Consider the following 22,523-nt stretch of genomic DNA (forward strand, 5'->3'; position numbering starts at 1 on the left):
AACTAAAATCGAAACCGTGATATGCCAAATACAGTGCCAAATAATGTACATTTTCTGAACAACAATACTACAACAAAAGCTCCTTTCATGTCAGTAAAGCTGTTAACAGAAAATTAAAATGTCATTCACTTATTTTATTCGAGCTTTCTATCTATTTGCTAAAAAATAAAGTGAAATAGGCATTTAGTAGTAGGCTAAATAGCAGCATGTTGAAATGATGTGCCAAAATGCGTTTTCTATTAGGCTACAATGAAAATATTGTACAGTACAGTGAGTTTAATTTAGGCTATTTATTTATTTTTGTCCCTGTGCGCCGATCGGAGACGGAGTTCACTGCTGATATTCTGAGAGCTTTCTAGTCTCGCGGCTGTCATCAGCAGCGCCTTGCATCGCCCAATCAGCGGATGGCGGGCGGGTGCGGTTTTGAAAATTGGTCAAAAACTTTGGTGCGGTTGGATGGCGGACGGATGATGAGTTTTGTGATGCGGTTGCGGATGAAATAATAGCCCATCCGCGCATCTCTACAACATGAGGGTGAGTAATAAATGAAAGAATTTGGGTGAACTAACCCTTTAATTCTGTAAAGCCCTTGTACAGCTGTGTTGTGTACAGCCTGGATGAAAGTTACCATTGTGTTAGGAACAAATAAACTTCCTTTGGATGAAGCTGATTGGATCCTGTGTTTTGACCAACACCCCTTGAGGAAAGCTATCGGACATCACTAACTACAGTCACTTTTTCAGGCATACTACATTAATTGTGAAACTATTTTACTGATGAAGTCGTGGGGCAGCACTGACACATTTCTGTGTATGTGTATGTTTGAATATGTGTGTGTTAGTGTGTGTCTGTACTGCATTTGTGTTCATTTGTATTGGACATAGAGTGGGAAAAATCATGCTCTAATTTAGTTGAGACCTGCCTGGAACTACTTTAGCTCTGCATTTACTTGACAATATTTGAGCACTTTAAAAAGTTTGTCAAACAATCAGAATCAAGCATTCAACAGCCCTGTAGTGTAACTGCAGCTAAACCTCTGTCTATTCTCAGTAAGAACTTTTGTAAATGTATGAAATAAATAAAATCAAACTCTTCCAGCTCAACATACTTAAGTAAGCAGTTTTGATGGTTGAATTTATCAATGAATGACTCTCCTGGGTGATTGTAGCTCAGATCCAGCTCTCTCAGGTGTGAGGGGTTCGAACTCAGAGCTGAAGACACATAACCACAGCCTTCCTCTGTCACCATACAGCCAGACAATCTACAAACACACACAGCAACAGTACACATGACATTAGTTTGACAATCAGACCAGTCACTATCACACACTGACCTGTGCAGTTTGTATGCTGTTATTTTCTGTAGATTCAGTAATTAAAGTAACAAAAGTGTTTGTGGAAGTGTACCAAAGTATTCATTCAATTTTCTAAACTTGTACAGTAGTGGAGCATGTGCCATTCACAATAGCAAATTTGATTCCATCCGCTGAATCGTTGATTTTCTATGGCGAGCAATCGAACTGTGTTGGGCTTGTTCAGCCGGTGACAAGTCAAGAATCTGAAGAACGATTCAATGAATGATTCAAGTAGGGATGTCCAGATCTGATCACGTGATTGGAAATCGGGCCCGATCACGTGGTTTCAGACTCGATCGGAATCAGACGTTACCTCCTGATCAGGACTCGGATATATATGTATATATATTCTCATCATTTTTTAACACATCTATAGTTATGCTGTGGCACAGAGTTAGACCCTTTTGACTCCACACAGAAACAGCAACGTGTGCGGCATGACATCACTTTGTTGCAGAGATGCTATTGGTTAAATGCCGGCAAAGTAGAACATGGAAGCAGCTTGAAGCGGAAAGCGCAAGTATGTCTGCGGTCTGTAGGTATTATAAAGTTGATGACAACAACATTGCCATAGCAAACTGTGATGACAGTAAGAGTTAGGAGTGCAGTTCCTGGCTTTGCAAACACTGTGGCACTTTTATTTTTTTTATTTGTTTACATGCCTGCCGGGTGTTTTAAGTTGAGGTGCTATTTGTTTTTATATTAGACTTTTTTTATATTTACTGTTGCACTAAAGTCCAAAAGTGAAGAATTTATGTTATGTATTACTTGATTGTTCAAGCTACATCACAGAAGTGCTCTGTTTGTTAACAGAGTTGTTGAATGTTAAAATAATGAATTAAAAATGGGTGAATTAAAAAAAAAAGGAATATCCTGGATCTGTTTTTTCGCTCTTCTTTATTCTTTTTTTATGTATTATAGAAGTATTGGATCAGGACTCGGTATTGGTAGATACTCATAATCAAATGACTCGGACTCGAGGGCAAAAAAAACCTGATCGGGACATCTCTAGATTCAAGCAAATCCATATTTGTACGAGTACGAGTACAAGTACATGAGCTTGGTATCGGGCCCGATCAATTTCCATTGACTATTTCCATTACATCGAGAACAAATGTCACATTCGGTTATAATCATTTAACGTGATAGCATATTGTTAATTATTTTAAAATCATTTACCTCAGTATCTCCAGCTGACAGTTTGAATTCTTCAGCCCATCAGAAAGAAGCTTCACTCCTGAATCCTGTAGATCATTGTTACTCAGGTCCAGCTCTCTCAGGAAGGAGTTTGAGGATTGTAGAACTGATGACAAACTCTCACAACACTGAGCAGTGAGATTACATATGGAAAATCTGAACAATAAAGACAAAATGTAATTGCATACAGAATCAATCTTAGCTGTGTGTTTATAAATAATTAACTTAATGGAAAATAAATAAATAAAGCATTTAAACTCAAACCTCATTATCTCCAGGTGACAGTTTGGACTTTTTAGCCCCTCAGAAAGAAGCCTCACTCCCGAATCCTGTAGATCATTGTTACTCAGGTTCAGCTCTCTCAGGAAGGAGTTTGAGGATTGTAGAACTGATGACAAACTCTCACAACACTGAGCAGTGAGCTTACATATGGAAAATCTGAACAATAAAAACAAAATGTAATTGCATACAGAATCAATCTTAGCTGTGTGTTTATAAATAATTAACTTAATGGAAAATAAATAAATAAAGCATTTAAACTCAAACCTCATTATCTCCAGGTGACAGTTTGGACTCTTCAGTCCATCAGAAAGAAGCTTCACTCCTGAATCCTGTAGATCATTGTTACTCAGGTCCAGCTCTCTCAGGAAGGAGTTTGAGGATTGTAGAACTGATGACAAACTCTCACAACACTGAGCAGTGAGATTACATATGGAAAATCTGAACAATAAAGACAAAATGTAATTGCATACAGAATCAATCTTAGCTGTGTGTTTATAAATAATTAACTTAATGGAAAATAAATAAATAAAGCATTTAAACTCAAACCTCATTATCTCCAAGTGACAGTTTGGACTTTTTAGTCCATCAGAAAGAAGCCTCACTCCCGAATCCTGTAGATCATTGTTATTTAGGTCCAGCTCTTTCAGGAAGGAGTTTGAGGATTGTAGAACTGATGACAAACTCTCACAACACTGAGCAGTGAGATTACAGCACTGTAGCCTGTGTAGCGAACAAAACAATCAGTGATATCAATGCTTCTTAAGTAGTGTTTATAATCTAGAGCATAGATAACTTGGAAAAACCTTTGACTGTAGCGATGTATGCAAAGCTAAAACAATTTTCATAAAACATCAAACCTGTATTTTCAGTTTCTTTAATTTATGATACAATTAAGAATAATAAAAAGGGTTCAACTTGTCTGATGGTGGAGACACTTTGGCATTTAATATCATCACACACATTGATTTACATTTACATTTATTCGTTTTTCTGAACTGTCTAAGTCATCCATGTTAAAAAGAAGTCCCAACTACAAAAGACCATCAGTGCATATAAATGAATGTAATGAAGACTCTTACAGTGCTTTTTTTGTGGTTTTTGATCACTGGCAGCAGTCTTATCACTGCTTCATCAGATCTTCTGTATTTCTGCAGTTCAAACTTCTCTTGAGTCTCTTCTGACATCAGGAGCACAAACACCAGACCAGACCACTGAGCAGAGGAGAGATTCTGTGCTGAAAGATTTCCTGAGCTCAGATTCTTCTGGATTTCCTCCAAAAAGTTATCTTTCAGTTCACTCAGACAGTAGAAGAGATTGATGGTCCTCTCCACTGATTTCTCCTTCTCTATTTTCTTTTTGATATAATCAACAGTGTTTTTCATATTCTCTGTTTTGAGTTTCAGTCCTGGCACTAATTCCTTCAGGTCACTCTGATTGGACTCCAGAGAGAGACCCAGGAGGAACCGGAGGAAAAGGTCCAGGTGTCCGTTCTCGCTTTGTAAAGCCTTGTTGATCACAGCCTTATGAAGCTGAAACTGTGTCTTTCTGGACAGTGTCCATGTCAGTTTTTCTCTCTGGGACTGAAAAAGTAGCTTTGCTTTCTCATCTTTGCTAATCAAAAACACATAGAGAGCAGCAAGGAATTCCTGGATGCTGAGATGAACGAAGCTGTAAACGTTTCTTGCTGAAACAGCTTTTTCCTCCTGAAAGATCTGAGTGCATAACCCAGACAACACCGACCCTTCACTGGCATCTAGTCCACATTCCTCAAGATCTTCTTTGTAGAAAATCAGATTTCCTTTCTCCAGCTGTTGAAAGGCCAGTTTCCCAAGCTTCAGAATAATCTCATCAAAAGACCTGGCATTGGCTTTAGGTTCAGGGTAATCACTGTATTTTGCTGTCATTTGTTGCTGCTGAGTAAGTAAGAAGCTTGTGTACATCCCTGTGAGAGTTGTGGGTGTTTTGTCATTGCTCTCTCGAGCCAGTAGAGGCTGAAGAACAGTGAGAGAGATCCAGCAGAAGACGGGGATGTGGCACATTATGTACAGGCTCCTGGATTTCCTGATATGACGGATAATGTTTCCAGCAACCTCAGTACTGCTGTTTTTATTGAAGTATTGCTCTTTCTGCTCATCGTTGAATCCTCGCACCTCTGTCACCTGATCAATGTAGTTTCGAGGTATCAGACTGGCTGCTGCTGGTCTGGATGTGATCCAAATGAGTGCAGAAGGAACCAGATGTGTCTTAATGAGGTTTGTTATTATCTTACTCAATGTTGTTTTTTCTTTAACATCTGTAAATCCGTCATCCTCTTTAAAGTTCAAAGGGAAGCGACATTCATCCAGCCCATCAAAGATGAACATGATTTTACCGTCACCATCAGGAAGAGAGGGCAGGTCTTCAGGATTACTAAAGAAGTATTTGTTAAGAAGTCCTATAAGACTGTACTCTTCTTTAATCAAATTCAGTCTACGGAATGGAAGCGGGAAAATTAAGGCAATATCCTGATTTTCTGTTCCTTTGGCCCAGTCAAGGATGAATTTATTGACAGAGACTGTTTTTCCTACCCCTGCGATGCCCATTGTCAGCACTCTTCTGTTTCGTTGACCCTCGTGGACTTTAAAAATGTTATTGCACTGGATTGGTGTGTCCTTGGCATCAAATTGTTTGAATTCGATCTGTCTCACCTCATGTTCACTCAGTATTCCTCCAGTCTCATTCTCCACCACATATAGATCAGTGTAAATATTGTTCAGGTATTTCTGATGACCAGTCTGAGAATTACCAACCAATATTCGTTCATACTCTTGTTTTAATTTGACCTTCAGTCTCCGGCTGATCTCATGAAGAGCAGCTTTACTGTCCTCTGCAGCTGAGCCTTTGAGAAAGAGGGAAAAAAATCAGCAAAAAGTGATCAGTTTTGAAATAAAATAATAAATCTATATGTAAATTCTAATATAGTCTGTGATTCCTATTACAAAAATAACAACTGCACATGTGTGGTAACCTGAAAACTGTGCTTCTAACTCATTCAAATGAATCACACTCATACTGTAACAGTGTTTAAATGTAGTCTTACACAGACTATGCTTAAGTTGACTACATTTGCAGTCATGGAAATGCCTTAACTCATGTCGACTCGCATACAGTACAGTGTCGACTCGACTGCAGTGCTCGTAAATGTAATCAAAGTAGCCTATTATTAGCCCTATTAAATATTCTTTTGCATTTCTCTCTTGCGCTTGGGAGTTTGTTGTCATTTTCTCTGTGCTCATATATTAATATTCATTGTTCTTTATAATGAGTGTGCTGTATGTCTGTGCTTCATTAGTTGTTCTCTCCCCTCTTCCCCCCCTCTACACAACCACTTTTCCAGAGCTTTACACACCCATTTTAACAGAGTTTTTCCAGCTCAGAGGTGTGAACGACCAGGCTAAAACATTGATTACTTTCACTTTAGACATAACCATCTGTGTTTATGTAAATCTTGTGTGTATTTGACAGTATTAGCACAATCAGATGTAATCAGGCGCTGTTTGACAGACTTTTAGTGTGCGCGCTTCGGGTGTACACGCTCGGAAAAAACGCATGTCAGAACAGCATGCGAATTAAATGTTTAACCGGCAAAGCACGTGCAAATAATGAACTTTTGTGATTGTGAATAAGTGCAGTGTCCTGTGAGTGTAACTCTACTGCTGCGTTAACATGTGACGTAGGGCTGCACGATATTGGAGAAATCTGACATTGCCGATATATTTCTGCGGATACATATTGCGATATGAAATAAATTAGGAAAGAATAATTCTAGAATGACTGGGGTGATTTAATGAAATAAATATTTTTCAGGTAAGTATTCAGGTCCAGAAAATGAATAATCCAATGTAAAAATAACACTACATTGTCTACACTGTATAAATTGAATATAATTAATCTGTGTTAAAGCTGCAAAAATGATTTTCTCTTTGTATTTTGTTGTTTGTTAACATTCATGACACAGAAAGCAGCAAGCCTGCTGTGACTTAAAGACCGAATGCGCGGATCCTGTATAATGATACACATCCGTTTTCTTTGTTTGGGTTACCTAAGCCATAAGCAACTGTGTTTACAAGGACATTTTGACATAATTCTGCATGTATATGTCTGTTTAAGTGAAGTAGATGCAGAAGTGAACGTAATTTGGTGTTCACTTGCGTCTGCGTGGCTCTATGTGTCACAGGACCTAAACAACGTGCAACTTTGGTTAAACTTTGCAATTCCTGCGATGTGACTATCATGGATGTGCATATCACAATATCGATGCTAAAACGATGCGTCATGCAGCCCTAATGTGATGTGAATGTACGTCGAGTTGTACAGTATTATTGGGATGAAGGGGCAATAGAATTGCAACTTATTGCACGCTGTAAAAATCAAAATCAAGCTGTCATTTCAAATTGGATGCGGTTGTCACTCCCGTAAATAACCGTACTGTGTGTGAACGTAACCGTATTAGGAACTGAAATACAGGACTGACAACCGTATTCTGCTGCTGTGTGAACGTGACCTTAGTAATAAAACAATTGATTCTGACAACAGGTATAGCAAGTATATTTGCTTAGCATAGTGCCAAACATGACAATTATGAGATTAAATTCCCATTTCGCTCCAAAATATACAAAATCAATGTATGCTCCAACATCACTATCAGTTGCGTTTGAAATTATGAGCTTCTGTAGCTTCTTAACATAGAGTGAAACAGAGTGAGTTCTTTTATAATCTTTTATACTGTGAAACAGGCTATGTCGATTAATACTGCAACTATGTCGATTAATACAACAAACGTGTCTGTTGGTGTTAGTCAGCATCTGTCAGTACAGTGAGAGAGAATACGACTGTTGTACCTTGATCTGCTGTGTGCTTCTCCGTTTGTCTCTCTGAGGCTTTTTGTGGTGCTGTGTGGAGAGAGAAAAGGAGAGAAGGTAAAAATGAAAGGACAAAATATACATATAAACTAAAGAAAAGACTGGTTATGTAGCCAAAGCATGACTGCCCATGAGCAATACTGTCATAAAACAAACTTCATTAGTTGTGTCTCAGTAAGCGCTGTTGATACCGTTTCCTGCAGTGTTGTAGATGAAGGTCACTGGGCCTGTGAAATTGTTTCTATTGAGTAAAGGGGCATTTACAGTTGCTCCTGTTTCAGCATTCACATCAACACTGACTTCACTGTGAGCGCTGCTGCTCATCTGGTCTAGAACAGAGAAAGAATCATGACATTTATTAAATGAAAACTTTAATATTATACATTGATATTCTTTCCTTTATTACCTTCCTTGTGTTTCAGCTTTTCTTCTTCCATCTCATCTAGTGTGTCACAATGCTGATCAGCAGATGCCATCGTCCTTCACTGACTCAATCACTGCTGATGAACATGAAGAAAAACAGTAACATTTTACAACAAGGTTCATTTGTTAGCTTTAGTTAATGTATTAACTAACATGAACTAACAATGACATTTGGTACTGCATTTATTAATCTTTTATAATGTTAGTTAATAAAAATCCAGCTGTTCAATGTTAGTTCACAGTGCATTAACTAATGTTAACAAATACAACTTTTGATTTGAATAATGTATTAGTATACAGGGAGTGCAGAATTATTAGGCAAGTTGATTTTCTGATCATATTTTTTTCCCAAGCACATTTTACCAATTCCAATCCACATCAATCTTAATAACTACTATTAATATTGTTTTTAATCATTTATAAGTGATATATAATTGTTCATGAAGGCTGGAAATGAAAAATGCCTTATATTCAGGTGTGCAGAATTATTAGGCAAGTTTTCTTTTACAGGCAAAATAAGCCAAAAAAGAGATTTAACTCAGACTGAAAAGTCAAAAATTATTAAATACTCATGAGAAGGACGCAATACTAATGCAATACTAGAAATTGCAAAGTTAAAGCATGACCAAGGGACAGCAAAATGCTCATTGGGTCAGCGGGGTCAGACAAAAACAGGTGGAAAAGAAAAGACACATGTTAACTGCAAAATAATTAAGAATTATGTGTGAAACCATCAGGAACCCTTTAGTCTCCAGCGCCACCATTTTCCAGAACTGCAACCTACCTGGAGTCTCCAGAAGTGCAAGGTGTCAGGATCTCAGAGACTTAGGTTAGCTAAAGAATCCTAAAAAATGACCTGCACTTGATAAGAATCACAAGCTAAAGTGTTATAAAATACATGAAGACTGGGTTTTTATAGGCCTTATAAACAGACAGCTTGAGAGTGACTCCTGAAGGACCAGCACCACATCCTCTTGTACCACTGTTTGAAGAATTTATCTTCCAGAATCTGGCAGTAAGTTTTGGAAGATCATTTTTAGTCCATCTCTGCAAGACAGACATTTCAGGATAAGAGATGGACTAAAAGTGAACTCAAACACCTTACTGCCAGATTCTGGATAAATTCTTCAAACAGTGGTACAAGAGGATGTGGTGCTGGTCCATCAGGAGTCATTCTCAAGCTGTCTGTCTATAAGCCCTATTAAAACCCAGTCTTCATGTATTTTATAACACTTCAGCTTGTGATTCTTATCAAGTGCAGGTCATTTTTTAGGATTCTTTAGCTAACCTAAGTCTCTGAGATCCTGACACCTTGCACTTCTGGAGACTCCAGGTAGGTTGCAGTTCTGGAAAATGGTGGCGCTGGAGACTAAAGGGTTCCTGATGGTTTCACACATAATTCTTAATTATTTTGCAGTTAACATGTGTCTTTTCTTTTCCACCTGTTTTTGTCTGACCCCGCTGACCCAATGAGCATTTTGCTGTCCCTTGGTCATGCTTTAACTTTGCAATTTCTAGTATTGCATTAGTATTGCGTCCTTCTCATGAGTATTTAATAATTTTTGACTTTTCAGTCTGAGTTAAATCTCTTTTTTGGCTCATTTTGCCTGTAAAAGAAAACTTGCCTAATAATTCTGCACACCTGAATATAAGGCATTTTTCATTTCCAGCCTTCATGAACAATTATATATCACTTATAAATGATTAAAAACAATATTAATAGTAGTTATTAAGATTGATGTGGATTGGAATTGGTAAAATGTGCTTGGGAAAAAAATATGATCAGAAAATCAACTTGCCTAATAATTCTGCACTCCCTGTAGTAACTATTGATTTGTACAATGTTATTTTGAAACTAACATTAACTAAGATTAATGCTATATAAGTGTTGTTCATTCTTAGTTCATGATAACTAAGTTAACTAATAGCTAAAGCATTTAACTGTTTACTAATGAAACAATAAGTCTGCTTTTACCAGGCACTTTCAAAAAATAAAGGTACAATTTGAAAATAAATAAATAACTTTTTTTTTTTTTCAAATAGTCAGTGAAAGCAGGTGTTGAAACTTCAGAAAATGTTGAGTACGTGTGGAGGTCAAACTAAATATTTAGTTGAAGTATATACACAACTCCATTATTCCTCTAGACCAGGTGAAAGTTCTCCATTTTCCAAGTTAGAAATATTATTATTGGTTTGCTGGCAATGTTCAGGACTCAGACACACTCTCACAGTTTAAATCTTGAACACAGACTCATGTCTTTAGCCTGAAACACACCTAACTTATGTCTTAACCTTGTAGTAACGCTGCTTCAGTCAGGCCTGCGGGAATCACACTGTGAAACATGAATCACACTCCACTAACATCATCAAAATGCGTAAATAAAGCTCTGTAAAAACATAACTTGAACCTTACATGGTCCAATCCTATTTTAGGCATGCTCTGGTGCAAATATAAAAAGCAAGTCTGGACCTGTCAGTGTTAAATCATTATAAACCAATCTCAAAATTGCCTTTTTTGACTAAAATAATGGAGAATGTGGTTCTTATTCAACTTTTTACATTTTTAAATGAAGAAAAAAATCAGTTTGGTTTTAGGTCTGCATAGCACTGAAACTGCTCTTCTCAATGTGACAAATGATTTGTTGATGTTGTTGGCAAATGTTCTAACCTTTTCCTGTAAATTAATTAAATATATTCAATAAATGCAATTAGAATAACAACATATTGAGTTGTTATCAATTCAATTAGATTAGCATCAACAAAATCTATGTTTTGACTGCAGAAGAAACAAAAGAAGCGTCTGAAGTGCATTTAGATGTATTTACAGTTTTTTTAATGAAGCTCAGGTGTGCAATGAAAGAATTTTCACTGCAGTTACAACTGCATATATAATGTTATGAGATTAATGGGCCACACTTTAGATTAGGGTCTAATTCTTCTTTTCCTGTTTGCTGTTAAAACTTATGTTTAGATCCATATCCTCATGTTGGACGACTGCTATTCTGTTATATGATTTTAAGAGTATGAGGATCCATGCAAAATTGATGTCATATGGACAAAAGATATAATGCTACAGATATCAAAGTGTTATAATGGTTACAAACATGAAAATGCTGTTGAAATTAATTTAATGTTAGACAAAACATACTGCTAAAGAGAGAACAGTTGTCTTATAATATAAATGAAAAACATATTAAATAAATTACTGATTTGTGCTTGAAGCCTAATAATTGCTGATTGCAGCTACATTTACACTGTTAAATTAACATTACATTGTATCACATTAAGAAACACTTAATAAACACACAACAAACACTCTAAACTGTAATAATTTGTAATGTAATGTAATTTGCACACTTCTGAATGTTGTTGTTTTCAGTTTTTTAATGACAGGAGAGTGAACAGAGACGAGGAGACACTGGGACTCAAACCTGCAGAACCTGTGTGTCCTGATCTAATGCGGTACCACTGTGTCACTGATGATGTTCAACACTGATAATGGAGGAGAAATGCTGCTCTTTCATGTAGAGTTCAGCATACAGACAGAAGGAGGCAGTATTACATCAAAACTGTCTGCAGACGTCATCAATCTGTTGAGTTTCTCTCTCAAAGAGCGCATGATAAGAAATACTGTTAGAAAAAGCATCAGTCACTCACTAATAAAGAGTAAAACAGAGAAAAATTCACATCCTGTGACAGTAATATCACAATGTTCTTCCTTCTGTGATTCACTTACAAAGACACACTTGATCATCAGTTTGATCATGAAATGAAGAGGACTAAATAAAACCATTAGATTGACTTCAGCACAGCATGAAAGTCTCAGAAGTGACCAATGACACATTATAACACAACACTCATACATGAAAACAACTGAGGAAAGGAGTATCCATGAACAAAACACCACAGATCACAGAGATCCTCCACCAAACCACAACTGCTGAAGGAGCCCATGCCTGCTGTACCTCAATGACAGAGCTGACCAATAAAGAAGACCCTCTTTTGTTCCACAAACTTTAAGATCAAATGCCTCATGGTTTTTAACAAACACGGTCTCAAAATTGCTGCCAATAAGCTGCATTAATTTGCCTTAGATATATCTAATGTATTGTGTGTTTTACATGAACTGTGGAGATCTTTCTGTGTTAAACATTTACAGCTAAATTCATATAGACTTATACCTCAATTATGGGAAGTATCCGTTATTAGAAAATTACTCACTGCTGTTGACTAAAGATCTTTTGTAGCTTTAGATAGATAAATGTTTATTTCATTCATGGATATTTTTTTTTTTCCAACAAATCTTACTTCATCATCTTCATATATATAATTTATAAAACCATGATGAAAAGGAGGCAGGGTGAAGAATGTCTTATATTTCCTGCCCCCTCAACAATAAAAAAAAAAAAAATTCAACATATCAAATCCCCGTCAATGCATGACAATAACAAATGAAACAAACTAGAAACCAAAACATCAACCTAAAACAGATTTCAAAGCAAAAGCAAACCATGATCACAACCATCATCATCATCATCATCATCATCATCAATTTCTATAAGTGTTCATCCAAAACAAAAGCAAACCATGATCACAACCATCATCATCATCATCATCATCAATTTCTATAAGTTTTCATACAAATCCATTGTTTTCTCTTTAAATCTTTTTTTAAACTGAAATATATTCTTACATTGCTTTAATTCATTTTGTAGTGAATTCCAAACTTTCACTCCCACCACTGAAGTACACATTTGTTTTGCTGTTGTCCTTACAGTTTGATACCTAAAATGTCCCTTTCTTCTTCCTTCATTTTCTATAAGGACAAATAAATGTTGAAGGTTTGTGGGCAGTACTCTATTTTTTGCTTTAAACATAACAATAAGTGTCCGTAGTTCCACCAATTCTTTAAATTTTAACAATTTAGAGCCAAAACATTTGTGTGCTCTCTATAATCTGTTTTAAATATAATTCGTATAACTCTCTTTTGTAATAGAAAGAGTGACTCTGTATTGCTTTGATATGTGTTTCCCCACACCTCCACACAGTAGCTGATGTAGGGCAACACCAGTGCACAATACAAAGTTCTCAATGCCTTATAATCTAACACATATTTTACCTTATTTAATACAAAAATACTCTTGGATATCTTTTTTTGTATGTATGATATATGTGGTTTCCAAGTCAACCCTTCATCTAATAACACACCCAAAAACCTAATTTCCCTAACTTTCATTATTTTTGTTCCTGCTATTGATAGTATAATACTATCATCTTTTTTTTTATTACCAAAAATCATAAACTTTGTTTTCTTTAGATTTAATGACAACCTATTAACATCAAACCATTCCTTCACTCTAACCATTTCTTGTTCCATACTAATTACCAATTCATTTAAGTCATTTCCTGAGAGGTAAATGTTTGTGTCATCTGCAAATAGAACAAAATTCAATAACTTAGATACATCGCAAATGTCATTAATGTAAAGTATAAATAATTTCGGTCCTAAAACTGAACCTTGCGGTATACCACATTTAATTTGCATATTATTGGATTTGGTATTACTATACTGAACATACTGTTGTCTTTTGTTCAAATAACTACTTAACCAATCCAATACTATTCCTCTCACACCATATAATTGTAGCTTTGATAACAAGATTGAATGATCAACTGTATCAAATGCTTTCTTTAAGTCAATAAACACACCTATTGTATGTTTCTTATTATCAGTTGCATTTATTATGTCCTCAACTATGTTCATAGTCGCAGAAGCTGTAGATCTACCTGAACGGAATCCATACTGACTCTCATTTAACAACTGTTTTTTTTTCAACAAATTCATCTAGTTTTTGCACAAAATTTTTTTCAAGGACTTAAGAAAATTGAGATAATAACGAAATTGGTCTATAATTTGTAAACATATGCTTATCACCATCTTTATATAGTGGGACCACCTTTGCTACCTTCATCCTATTAGGGAAAATCCCTGTTTGAAATGAAAGATTAAATATGTAACTTAAAGGTTTAACAATACAATCAATGGTTTTTTTCACAATAATCATATCTAACCCATCCGTATCTGTAGATGTCTTGTTTTTTAATGCATTTACTATAGATAAAATTTTATTTTCACTAACATCTCCAATAAACATTGATTGGAGTACTCTACTCCCCCTTGTCCCTCCATTCTGTGACCCTAAATTATGTTTTTCAATATTCTCTGCTAACTTGGGTCCCACATTTACAAAAAAGGAATTAAATTCAATTTACTACTTCGTTTAAGTTTTCAAATTTCTTGTTATCCTCGTTTACGAAATGGTGTGGTGTACTGTCCTGACCTGATGTACTTTTCCCAATCAGCTTATTCAAAATATTCCATGTTCCTTTAATATCAGTTTTGTTTTTTTCTAATAAACTTCCAAAATAATCTTTTTTCGCTTGTCTCATTATTGTTGTTAATTTATTTTTATACAGCTTATACTTCATTTCTGCTTCTTTTGACCTAAATTTGATAAAATCTCTATAAAGTTTATTCTTCTTTTTGCATGCATTCTGTAGTCCCCTAGTAATCCAAGGGTTTTTGCTATAACTATCCTTATATCTATATTGCACATATGGACAATGCCTTTCATATAATATAAGATATTTATCTAAAAAAGCTTCATATGCTGCATTTACTTCCCCGACATACACCTCTTTCCAGTCTTGTTCACTCAAATCATTTCTAAATCTAAAAATTGCTTCATCTGTCCTTTTTCTAACATATTTAGTCCTACAGCCAGCTTCTTTCTCATTGGATATTTGACAATCCAAAATACAAAAAACAGGTAAATGGTCGCTTATATCATTGATCACCAATCCACTCTTAGTTTTACTTTCAAAAACATTTGTAAAAATATGGTCGATCAATGTCGAACATGTTGTAGTTATCCGAGTTGGCTCGGTGATCAATGGAAACAACCCTCTACTATATAGCATCTCCAAATAATCATTAGCTGCAACTTGTCTATTCACACTCAACACATCAATGTTTGTATCCCCACACAGAATATAATCTTTCTTTTCATTCAGCTGACATAACACTTTTTCTAGCTGTTCATTGAATATTTCAATTTTTGACCCAGGTGTTCTGTAAATGCATGTAACAACAACATTCCTCTTCTTTTCCATATCAATCTCCACTGTAATACATTCAAATAAATCATTAATGGCTGTTGTCATACATTCTACAATTCTGCATTTCAAATCTGTGGTCACAAATAAGGCAACACCGCCTCCCCTCTTATCTCTTCTACTGCAATGATGCAATTCATAACCTTCCATACAAAATTCTACACCTCAAGCTTCATTAACCCATGTTTCTGACAATGCTATGAACAGAAAATTTATGTTTTAAAGACCTTAAGTATTCCTGGATCTTGGTAAAGTTTGCATACAAACTCCTACAATTAAAATGTATTACTGAAAAATTACTGTCCAGGCTAACTATATCATTTAAACTTTTCTTCTGTATAGTAATCACACATGGAATTAATTGTGTTAAAGCAGTGATTTTCTGGATCAATACTGCATTCAAAATCATACAACTTGTAGTCTATATATTTAGCTCTTAACAATGTATAGCCCCTTGTAGGCCCAGAGAAATCAGTATCAGTCATCATTTTCTATAAGCAAACAAATAAACAAATAATAATACCCTACAAATATTATTTTTACAAATGCTGTGTTTAACCAACAAGTGCCGCCACATGGAGAAATAAATGATTTAGTCCACAATAAGTCCAAAATAAAATAAAAAGTCGCTGCAATAGGAAGTCCCAGTGGCAAAAAATGAAGAAAAGGAAAAGTAAGGTTTACAGAAAAAGCGGCAGTAGCAAAGGCAGTGTAGTATTGACAGTTTATAAAATTTGAGCCTGCGTCTCCAGGAAAACATTGTGAATCCAGATCGATGAATAAAATAAATAAATAAATAAGTAACCATACTACAAACAGTCATAGTCAAAGTAGAAAAATATTTCCTACCTTGTTCCCATAGGTTCACCGAACTCCCTTCAAAACTAATTAAACATCGGTCAAGGATAGAAACTTTTCGAATACCCCTCAAGAAAAATAAAAAATAAATTACATATCCGGCCAAAAACGTAACTAATCCTTTGATCTTCACCTGGCCCAAAGTTCCTATATTCCCAAGAAGCATATTTACCGTCATCTTCATTTGTAGCAGTCCAGATCTTTCAGCTCCCTAATCATCAACACTTTCTCCGCTTCAATCGAAGGGCCATTCAATCTTATCAACACCTTACAATCTCTAGTCCAGGTGGCTTTTATTTTACGTTCCTTCCATAGCTGCCGAGCAACTCGGGCAATCTCGGCATTTTTAGATGTTAGGTGTTCATTGATGTACACCGCCGTGCCTTTGAGCTTTTTCCCCTGCACCAAAAGTTCCGTTTTGTGTTTACGATTCACAAAACGCATCAAGATTCTGGGCTTGGTTGCGCGGTCCTTTCTTGGTAGAATGTGACAAGCTGTGATGTTACTCTTGTCCAGATGGATGTTCCTACTTTGAAGAAAGGAGATTACCTGCGTTTCAAGGGATTCCTGATCTTTTGAATTTAGGCTTTTCTCGTCATCTCTCTCAGTCACCGTGGCAGCGTATGTCCTCGGTTTAACATCAAGGCCGCTTATAATTACATCTTCTTTTCGAGTAAACAGTTCCATATCTTGGATTCTACGTTCCATTTCATCCATCTTCAACACTTTATTTTCAAGTGCGACAATCCTCAGATCTTTTGCGGCCACACTTTCTCTGAGTTCTCTGATTTCTGCCAAAAGGTTCGTTATCTCTGTTTGCTTTGCTACGACATCTCCTATATCTTGCGTCAGTTTCTTCAGCGTTTCATTCATTTCTTTTATTGTTTCTTCCATCATTACCTTCTTTGGAGGCATTATAGCCTCTAGATACCAAAATAACTATTAATTTAACTTAACAATTAAGATATATATCGATAGAAACAATCAAACAATGTGGAAGAGCCGCAAGCCAAGGCATGGCAGGGATCGCCATCTTCCCTTTAATAATGATTAAGCTATATTTAATTTAGGCTATAAATTATGCAGTGCATAATTTCTGTATCTGTTAGACAGTAGGAAAGGCACAGGTAAATATGGCATTTATTTTTATGTGTGGATTGTTAAATTAAAGTTTTTTTAATATTTTTGAAGCCTAATAAAAAATAAAATAATTATATATATACGCAGAGTGGAACAAAAAAATTATATATATATATATATATATATATATATATATATATATATATATATATATATATATATATAGCTTTCAATTACACTGTAATGCCGAATTATGCTGTTATGTTGCATTACAGTATCAGTGATATTGGCCTTCATTCATAAAAAGATGCCATTAAACAAGTATTTAAATATACTGTCTTCATGTTGCTTCTTTATGTTGTTTTAATTTGGAGAATAACTGTGAAATTTTTATATATTTTATAATGTAATAAACGTTTCAGGTTACGTATGTAACCATAGTTCCCTGAGAACAGCGAACGAGACTCTGCATTTTCACGCTTTGGGGGAACGTCTAACGTGACTCGGTGTGTCGCCTGAAACATGGCAAGGAAACGCAGAGTCTCGTTCCCTGTTCTCAGGGAACTATGGTTACATAAGTAACCTGAGACGTTCCCTTTCAAAGGGAACTCCACTCTGCGTTTTCACGCTTTGGGAACGATATACCCCCGCCGCCATGATTGAGGAGAGTGCCTGCCAAAAATATGGCTGAAACAAATGTCTCAAAGCAGTTCTCGAACTGCCCAGCAACTCCCCCTCGGGTCACACCAGGCTGTCAGTGACAGCATTCCCTTTGGCCAACAGCCCAAGCTGAACTTCCAAAAGCTTCTACCTATAACCTTTCACAAATAGAGCCTAAGGAAATCGCTAAGGCGTCCGGGACCCACTTTCCCGAAGGAAAAGTGGTCCCTTTAAGGGAATGTGGCCAAGGAACCAAAGGGAACCTCGGCCAGCCACTCTTGAGGGGAACGGGGTCACCCTCATTGCCACCAGGGAGGCCGACCTAGTCTTCTAGGGGAACAGACTTAGTCCAGGCCAACCCTGTCTGAATACAGAGCCTCTAGAAAGCATTCTTCAAGAAGAGACAGGTAAGAGTGGCTGCAGACAGGCAGAAACCAGCTCAGACCCGCGCTTAGAGACGGGCATCCTGGAGAGCAGAACTCAGCTGAGTGCTATGAACCCTCATATCGAGGGGAGATATTCCGCTCACCTAGGATCTACCCAGTGCTTAATTAACGCACTGAGGAGGCTGTGCGCTAAAAAACCCTTTTTCCCAAAGGGGAGCACAAACCAGCCTGGGGGCTGATTCTTGAGACGGGGCCTGATCAAGGCCTAACCATCATAACCAGCTTAGGGAGCTAAGCACTATTACAAAACCCAACCCCAAGGGGGAAGCGTAGAGCTCACCTAACAGGTAGACTATGCCAAGAGCACATAACCATGGAGGCCCAGGAGGGACTTATAACATGACAACAGTAATAATTGAAAACAGAAGTAACTTCAGAAAAATGGCCTGTCTTTGGCACAGCCATTCTGAACATCTGTCTAAGCGTGAGGCAGACAGTCGACTTCTATGACAGCAATAGAAAGCTGCACAGTGCTCTTATGATAATCCACCCAACACAATCCGACAAGCAGTGTACTCAGGAAAAGCACCTTTTTACTCTTTAAGCAAGAGGAGTACAACATACGCCAACACGTATTAAGGAAGGCCTGCTTTGAAGGCCTATAACCTCAACAAACACGTGGCATCAGCTCGTGGTAGTGTTTAGGTCCCAAGCCAGGTAAATCTACCACTTGGGCCCCTGGCCAAAGAAAAGTGTATATAACTAGTTCTCAGAGAGAAATACACCCAAAACAAACACCAATGTGTCCAAAAAGGCTGCCCGCAGGCTTAGTTATCCTCCAGGACACATGGCGTAAGTCTCATGGCCGTTTCTAGGAGCCTAAAGATCCAACCTAGGCGCTAGGTGGCTCTTAGCTCAACTAGAATCACAGACTCAGAGAGGCAACAATAGGCTAAACCAAACTTCAGTATGGTGTTACTACTGTCATCTCAACCTAAGTCACACAGAAAAACACAATCTGTACCAACATGTAAACTAAAAAGGAGGGCTGCCGATTCGATAACACGTGGCTTCAGTTCGTGAATTTCCAGGGAACCAAGCTACAGGGAACCAGTTCTAACCCAGTTAACTATGGGAAGATAACTGCCAACTGTGCTAGGCTACACTTTCCAAACAGGCAAAGTACCCTAAGTTATGTGACTTAAAAGGGAACCAAACACAACCAACATGGCTCAAGGGAGGCGAGTTTAAGCCTGCTACCTCAAGCAACGTGCTGCAGTGGCCTGAAGCAGTGTAAAAAACAGTATGTGAGCAGACTGGAATCTATTAACAGCAGTATAAATCATTGCTAACTAGAAGGAGGCTGAACTACAATCTAGCCTACAATCACCGTATAAGCAATATAGCTGAAAAACAGATAACTGAAAAGGGAGCTGACAGATACTAACTTTCCTCAAAAAGTGATCTAGCTACCCTGAGTATGCAATCCAACAGGTGATGCACTCAGTAATCCTGGAAAAGGATCCATAAACGCTCACATAGAGGCCACTTTTTAAGAAGGCCATGATAAGCGGGTGCCAACCTGTGGCCGCATAACCAGCTCACATATCAAATGCAGGGCAAACGTCTAGAAATACATGCTATTTTGACACAGGGAAAAATAAAATCATTGTTACAGATTCTCAAATCTGTTCCAAGCCTAGAGGACCGAGCTAAAATGCTGCGTAGTCAACTCAAACTTGAAAAATCAAGTGGCTCGGAAAAATAATTTATTTTCCCTCTTATCGCATGAACATTCTAGAGAGTGGGGCCTAGCAATATTAGAAGCATAACTTATCTACACAAGATAAGGGCCTACCACCTGAGAAACAGCATCAGGTTTCTAACGAAGCAGTCTAAAAACCTAGCTGTTACACTCAACGTCGCTCCTACATAAATAAAGGGATAATCTGGGCAAAAAGGTTCAGCCACTCCCTCAGGAGAAGGCCAAAAACTAAAATACATATGGGAATCATTATACGAACACCATACATACACTCAGTTCTAGCCTGGCTAAACACCATACCCAAATAAAATCCCTAGCATTTCACTGTTACACATTCAGGAAATAATACAGGAATAAAAACAAGGTCGAACATTTAAGCGATAAAATCAGACCTTGTCTTACCTTCCCGCGGCTCGAAGACCAGAGATTCCTTCCTCGCTCTTTTAAAGGAGAAGAATGATATCCCCGGTTCCATAAGCCTATGGACCTTTTCACTATCAAGCCAGAAGGCGGGCCTTCAGAAAAAATTCATCATGGGCCGGCCACCGGTCCTGACTGTTCAAAGGTGTTCTCCTGAACGTGCACAGATTAGATTAAAAAACATGTCCCGGGAGGGCGAGGAGAAGGGGCGAAGGAAAGTAAAAACCCTTCCCTCGCTGAGAGAGGGGAGCAATCAGCGGTACTGATCACGCCGCCTGTTGATCACCTCTCTCAGATCAGTCTTCCTTCTCCTCGCATCCCGCCGCTTCTGAGACCTACTCCGTGGCGGAGGAGGCGCTCGAGCGGCGACACTGGATCTCTGGTCCTGCCTCTGAGCCTCGGCTCGAGGCGGACCAGATCCCCCCGGCTGTCTGGGCCCAGAATCGGACCTGAGCGGGATGCATTTTTTAAATGCCGCTGAGCGCGCCCTCGCCTCCCTGAACTTCCCAACGACCGCCTCAACGGAACCGCCGAAAAGTTCAGATGGCGAGACCGGGGCATCGAGGAGAGAGCCCTTCTCTTTCTCCCCGATGTCCGTCATGGTCAACCATAGGTGCCTCTCCGTAGCCACCATAGCCGCCATTGATCTCCCGATCGAGGCGGCCGTTTGCTTCGTGGCACGGAGAGCCAAATCCGTGGTTTGGCGCAGCTCAGCTACCGCTTCAGGGGACAAACCCTGCCCCTGATCCAGGTCCTTCAACAAGTCAGCCTGGTATGCTTGCAACACCGCCATCGTGTGCAAAGCAGCACCAGCCTGACCTGCAGCAGCATATGCTCTGCCGTTCAAACGTGATGTCATTTTTAAGGGTTTAGACGGCAGAACCGGAGCTTTCAGTGTCGGCGCCCTACCCGCGACGAGATAGTTAGCAAACGTCTCGTCAATGGGGGGCATCGACACATACCCATGCTGGCCCAGATCCTCCACATCAGCGAAATTCCCCCGCTGATGCTGATGAATCCTGGCCGAGAATGGGTTCTTCCATGCCTTCTTCACCTCAACATGTAGGTCGGGAAGGAATGGAAGGCTCGCAGGAATTATAGGGTTGTGGTCGTAGAGAAACCGTTCGTCCAACCTGCCACGAACGGGCTCTCTCTGACGCACCAAGGCAGCTGCAGCCTGCCCGCAGCGCGTTCCACAACCTCTAATAATTCCACATATGCTGGACAGGGCGGCTTGGAGGGGAAAGAGGCAGCCTCAGCCACTTCTTCCTCCTCCATAGCCAACACCTGCTCTTGGGGGCTTGGAGCCAGAAGAGCAATCGCTCCCGGATCCGATGACGTCAATGAAACAGCATCATCGCCCTCCAGGAGCTCATCCCCGCCAGCCGCCGCCTGGGATTGAGAGACCGTGACACCTCTCTCAAACTCAGCGGCGAGCTCCACCTGCGAACCCCAAGAACGCAGCCGCCGCTCGGCCTCGGCACGAGCAGGACCAGATCCCCCGGGAACCGGTGTCGACGTCTCTCCCCTCGAGAAGAGAGTCAGGCGGGAACGGAGCGTTCTCAACGGAAAACGCTCACACAGCTCACAGCCAGTGTCCTCAAACGCTGACCGTGCGTGCTCTTCACCCAGACATAACACACACAAAGTGTGAGGATCCTCCGGGGTCAGAAACCTCGGACAAGGATCCACACACTTCCTAAAACTTTTGCCCTCAGACATAGTTTTGTACTCACAGTTTGTAATTTGGAGAAACAGACAGTGCAAGACACAAGCAGTCCCTGAAAGACGAGAGATAATGACTGCTTCCGCGGGCGCGCTCTTATACTTCCGGGTCGCGCCCCTATGACGTCATAGGCTGTCGCCGGCCAATGAGCATTGGAGTTATTGGATGGTTGTTTTTCAGACACCGAGTCACGTTAGACGTTCCCCCAAAGCGTGAAAACGCAGAGTGGAGTTCCCTTCGAAAGGGAACAAATTTTTTTAATCACAGAAAAAAATGTGATTAATCGAGTTTTTTT

General features: G+C 38.7%; 1 protein-coding gene across 1 annotated transcript in view; it reads right to left on the reverse strand.

Moving 5' to 3' along the window:
• Positions 1-2,529: 2,529 nt before the first annotated feature.
• Positions 2,530-22,523, reverse strand: part of LOC125243567 (NACHT, LRR and PYD domains-containing protein 12-like) — a 29,836-nt gene continuing 9,842 nt past the window's right edge. The window contains exons 2-9 of the mRNA XM_048153312.1: positions 8,141-8,234; positions 7,926-8,063; positions 7,714-7,764; positions 3,907-5,711; positions 3,380-3,546; positions 3,098-3,271; positions 2,816-2,989; positions 2,530-2,707 (exon numbers count right to left, since the gene is read on the reverse strand). Of these exons, the coding sequence (XP_048009269.1) occupies positions 2,530-2,707; positions 2,816-2,989; positions 3,098-3,271; positions 3,380-3,546; positions 3,907-5,711; positions 7,714-7,764; positions 7,926-8,063; positions 8,141-8,210 (2,757 nt within the window). The 5' untranslated portion in view covers positions 8,211-8,234. The remainder of the gene's footprint in view (positions 2,708-2,815; positions 2,990-3,097; positions 3,272-3,379; positions 3,547-3,906; positions 5,712-7,713; positions 7,765-7,925; positions 8,064-8,140; positions 8,235-22,523) is intronic.

The sequence above is a fragment of the Megalobrama amblycephala genome, linkage group LG13 (assembly GCF_018812025.1).
Source record: "Megalobrama amblycephala isolate DHTTF-2021 linkage group LG13, ASM1881202v1, whole genome shotgun sequence".
In the NCBI taxonomy this organism is placed as follows: domain Eukaryota; kingdom Metazoa; phylum Chordata; class Actinopteri; order Cypriniformes; family Xenocyprididae; genus Megalobrama; species Megalobrama amblycephala.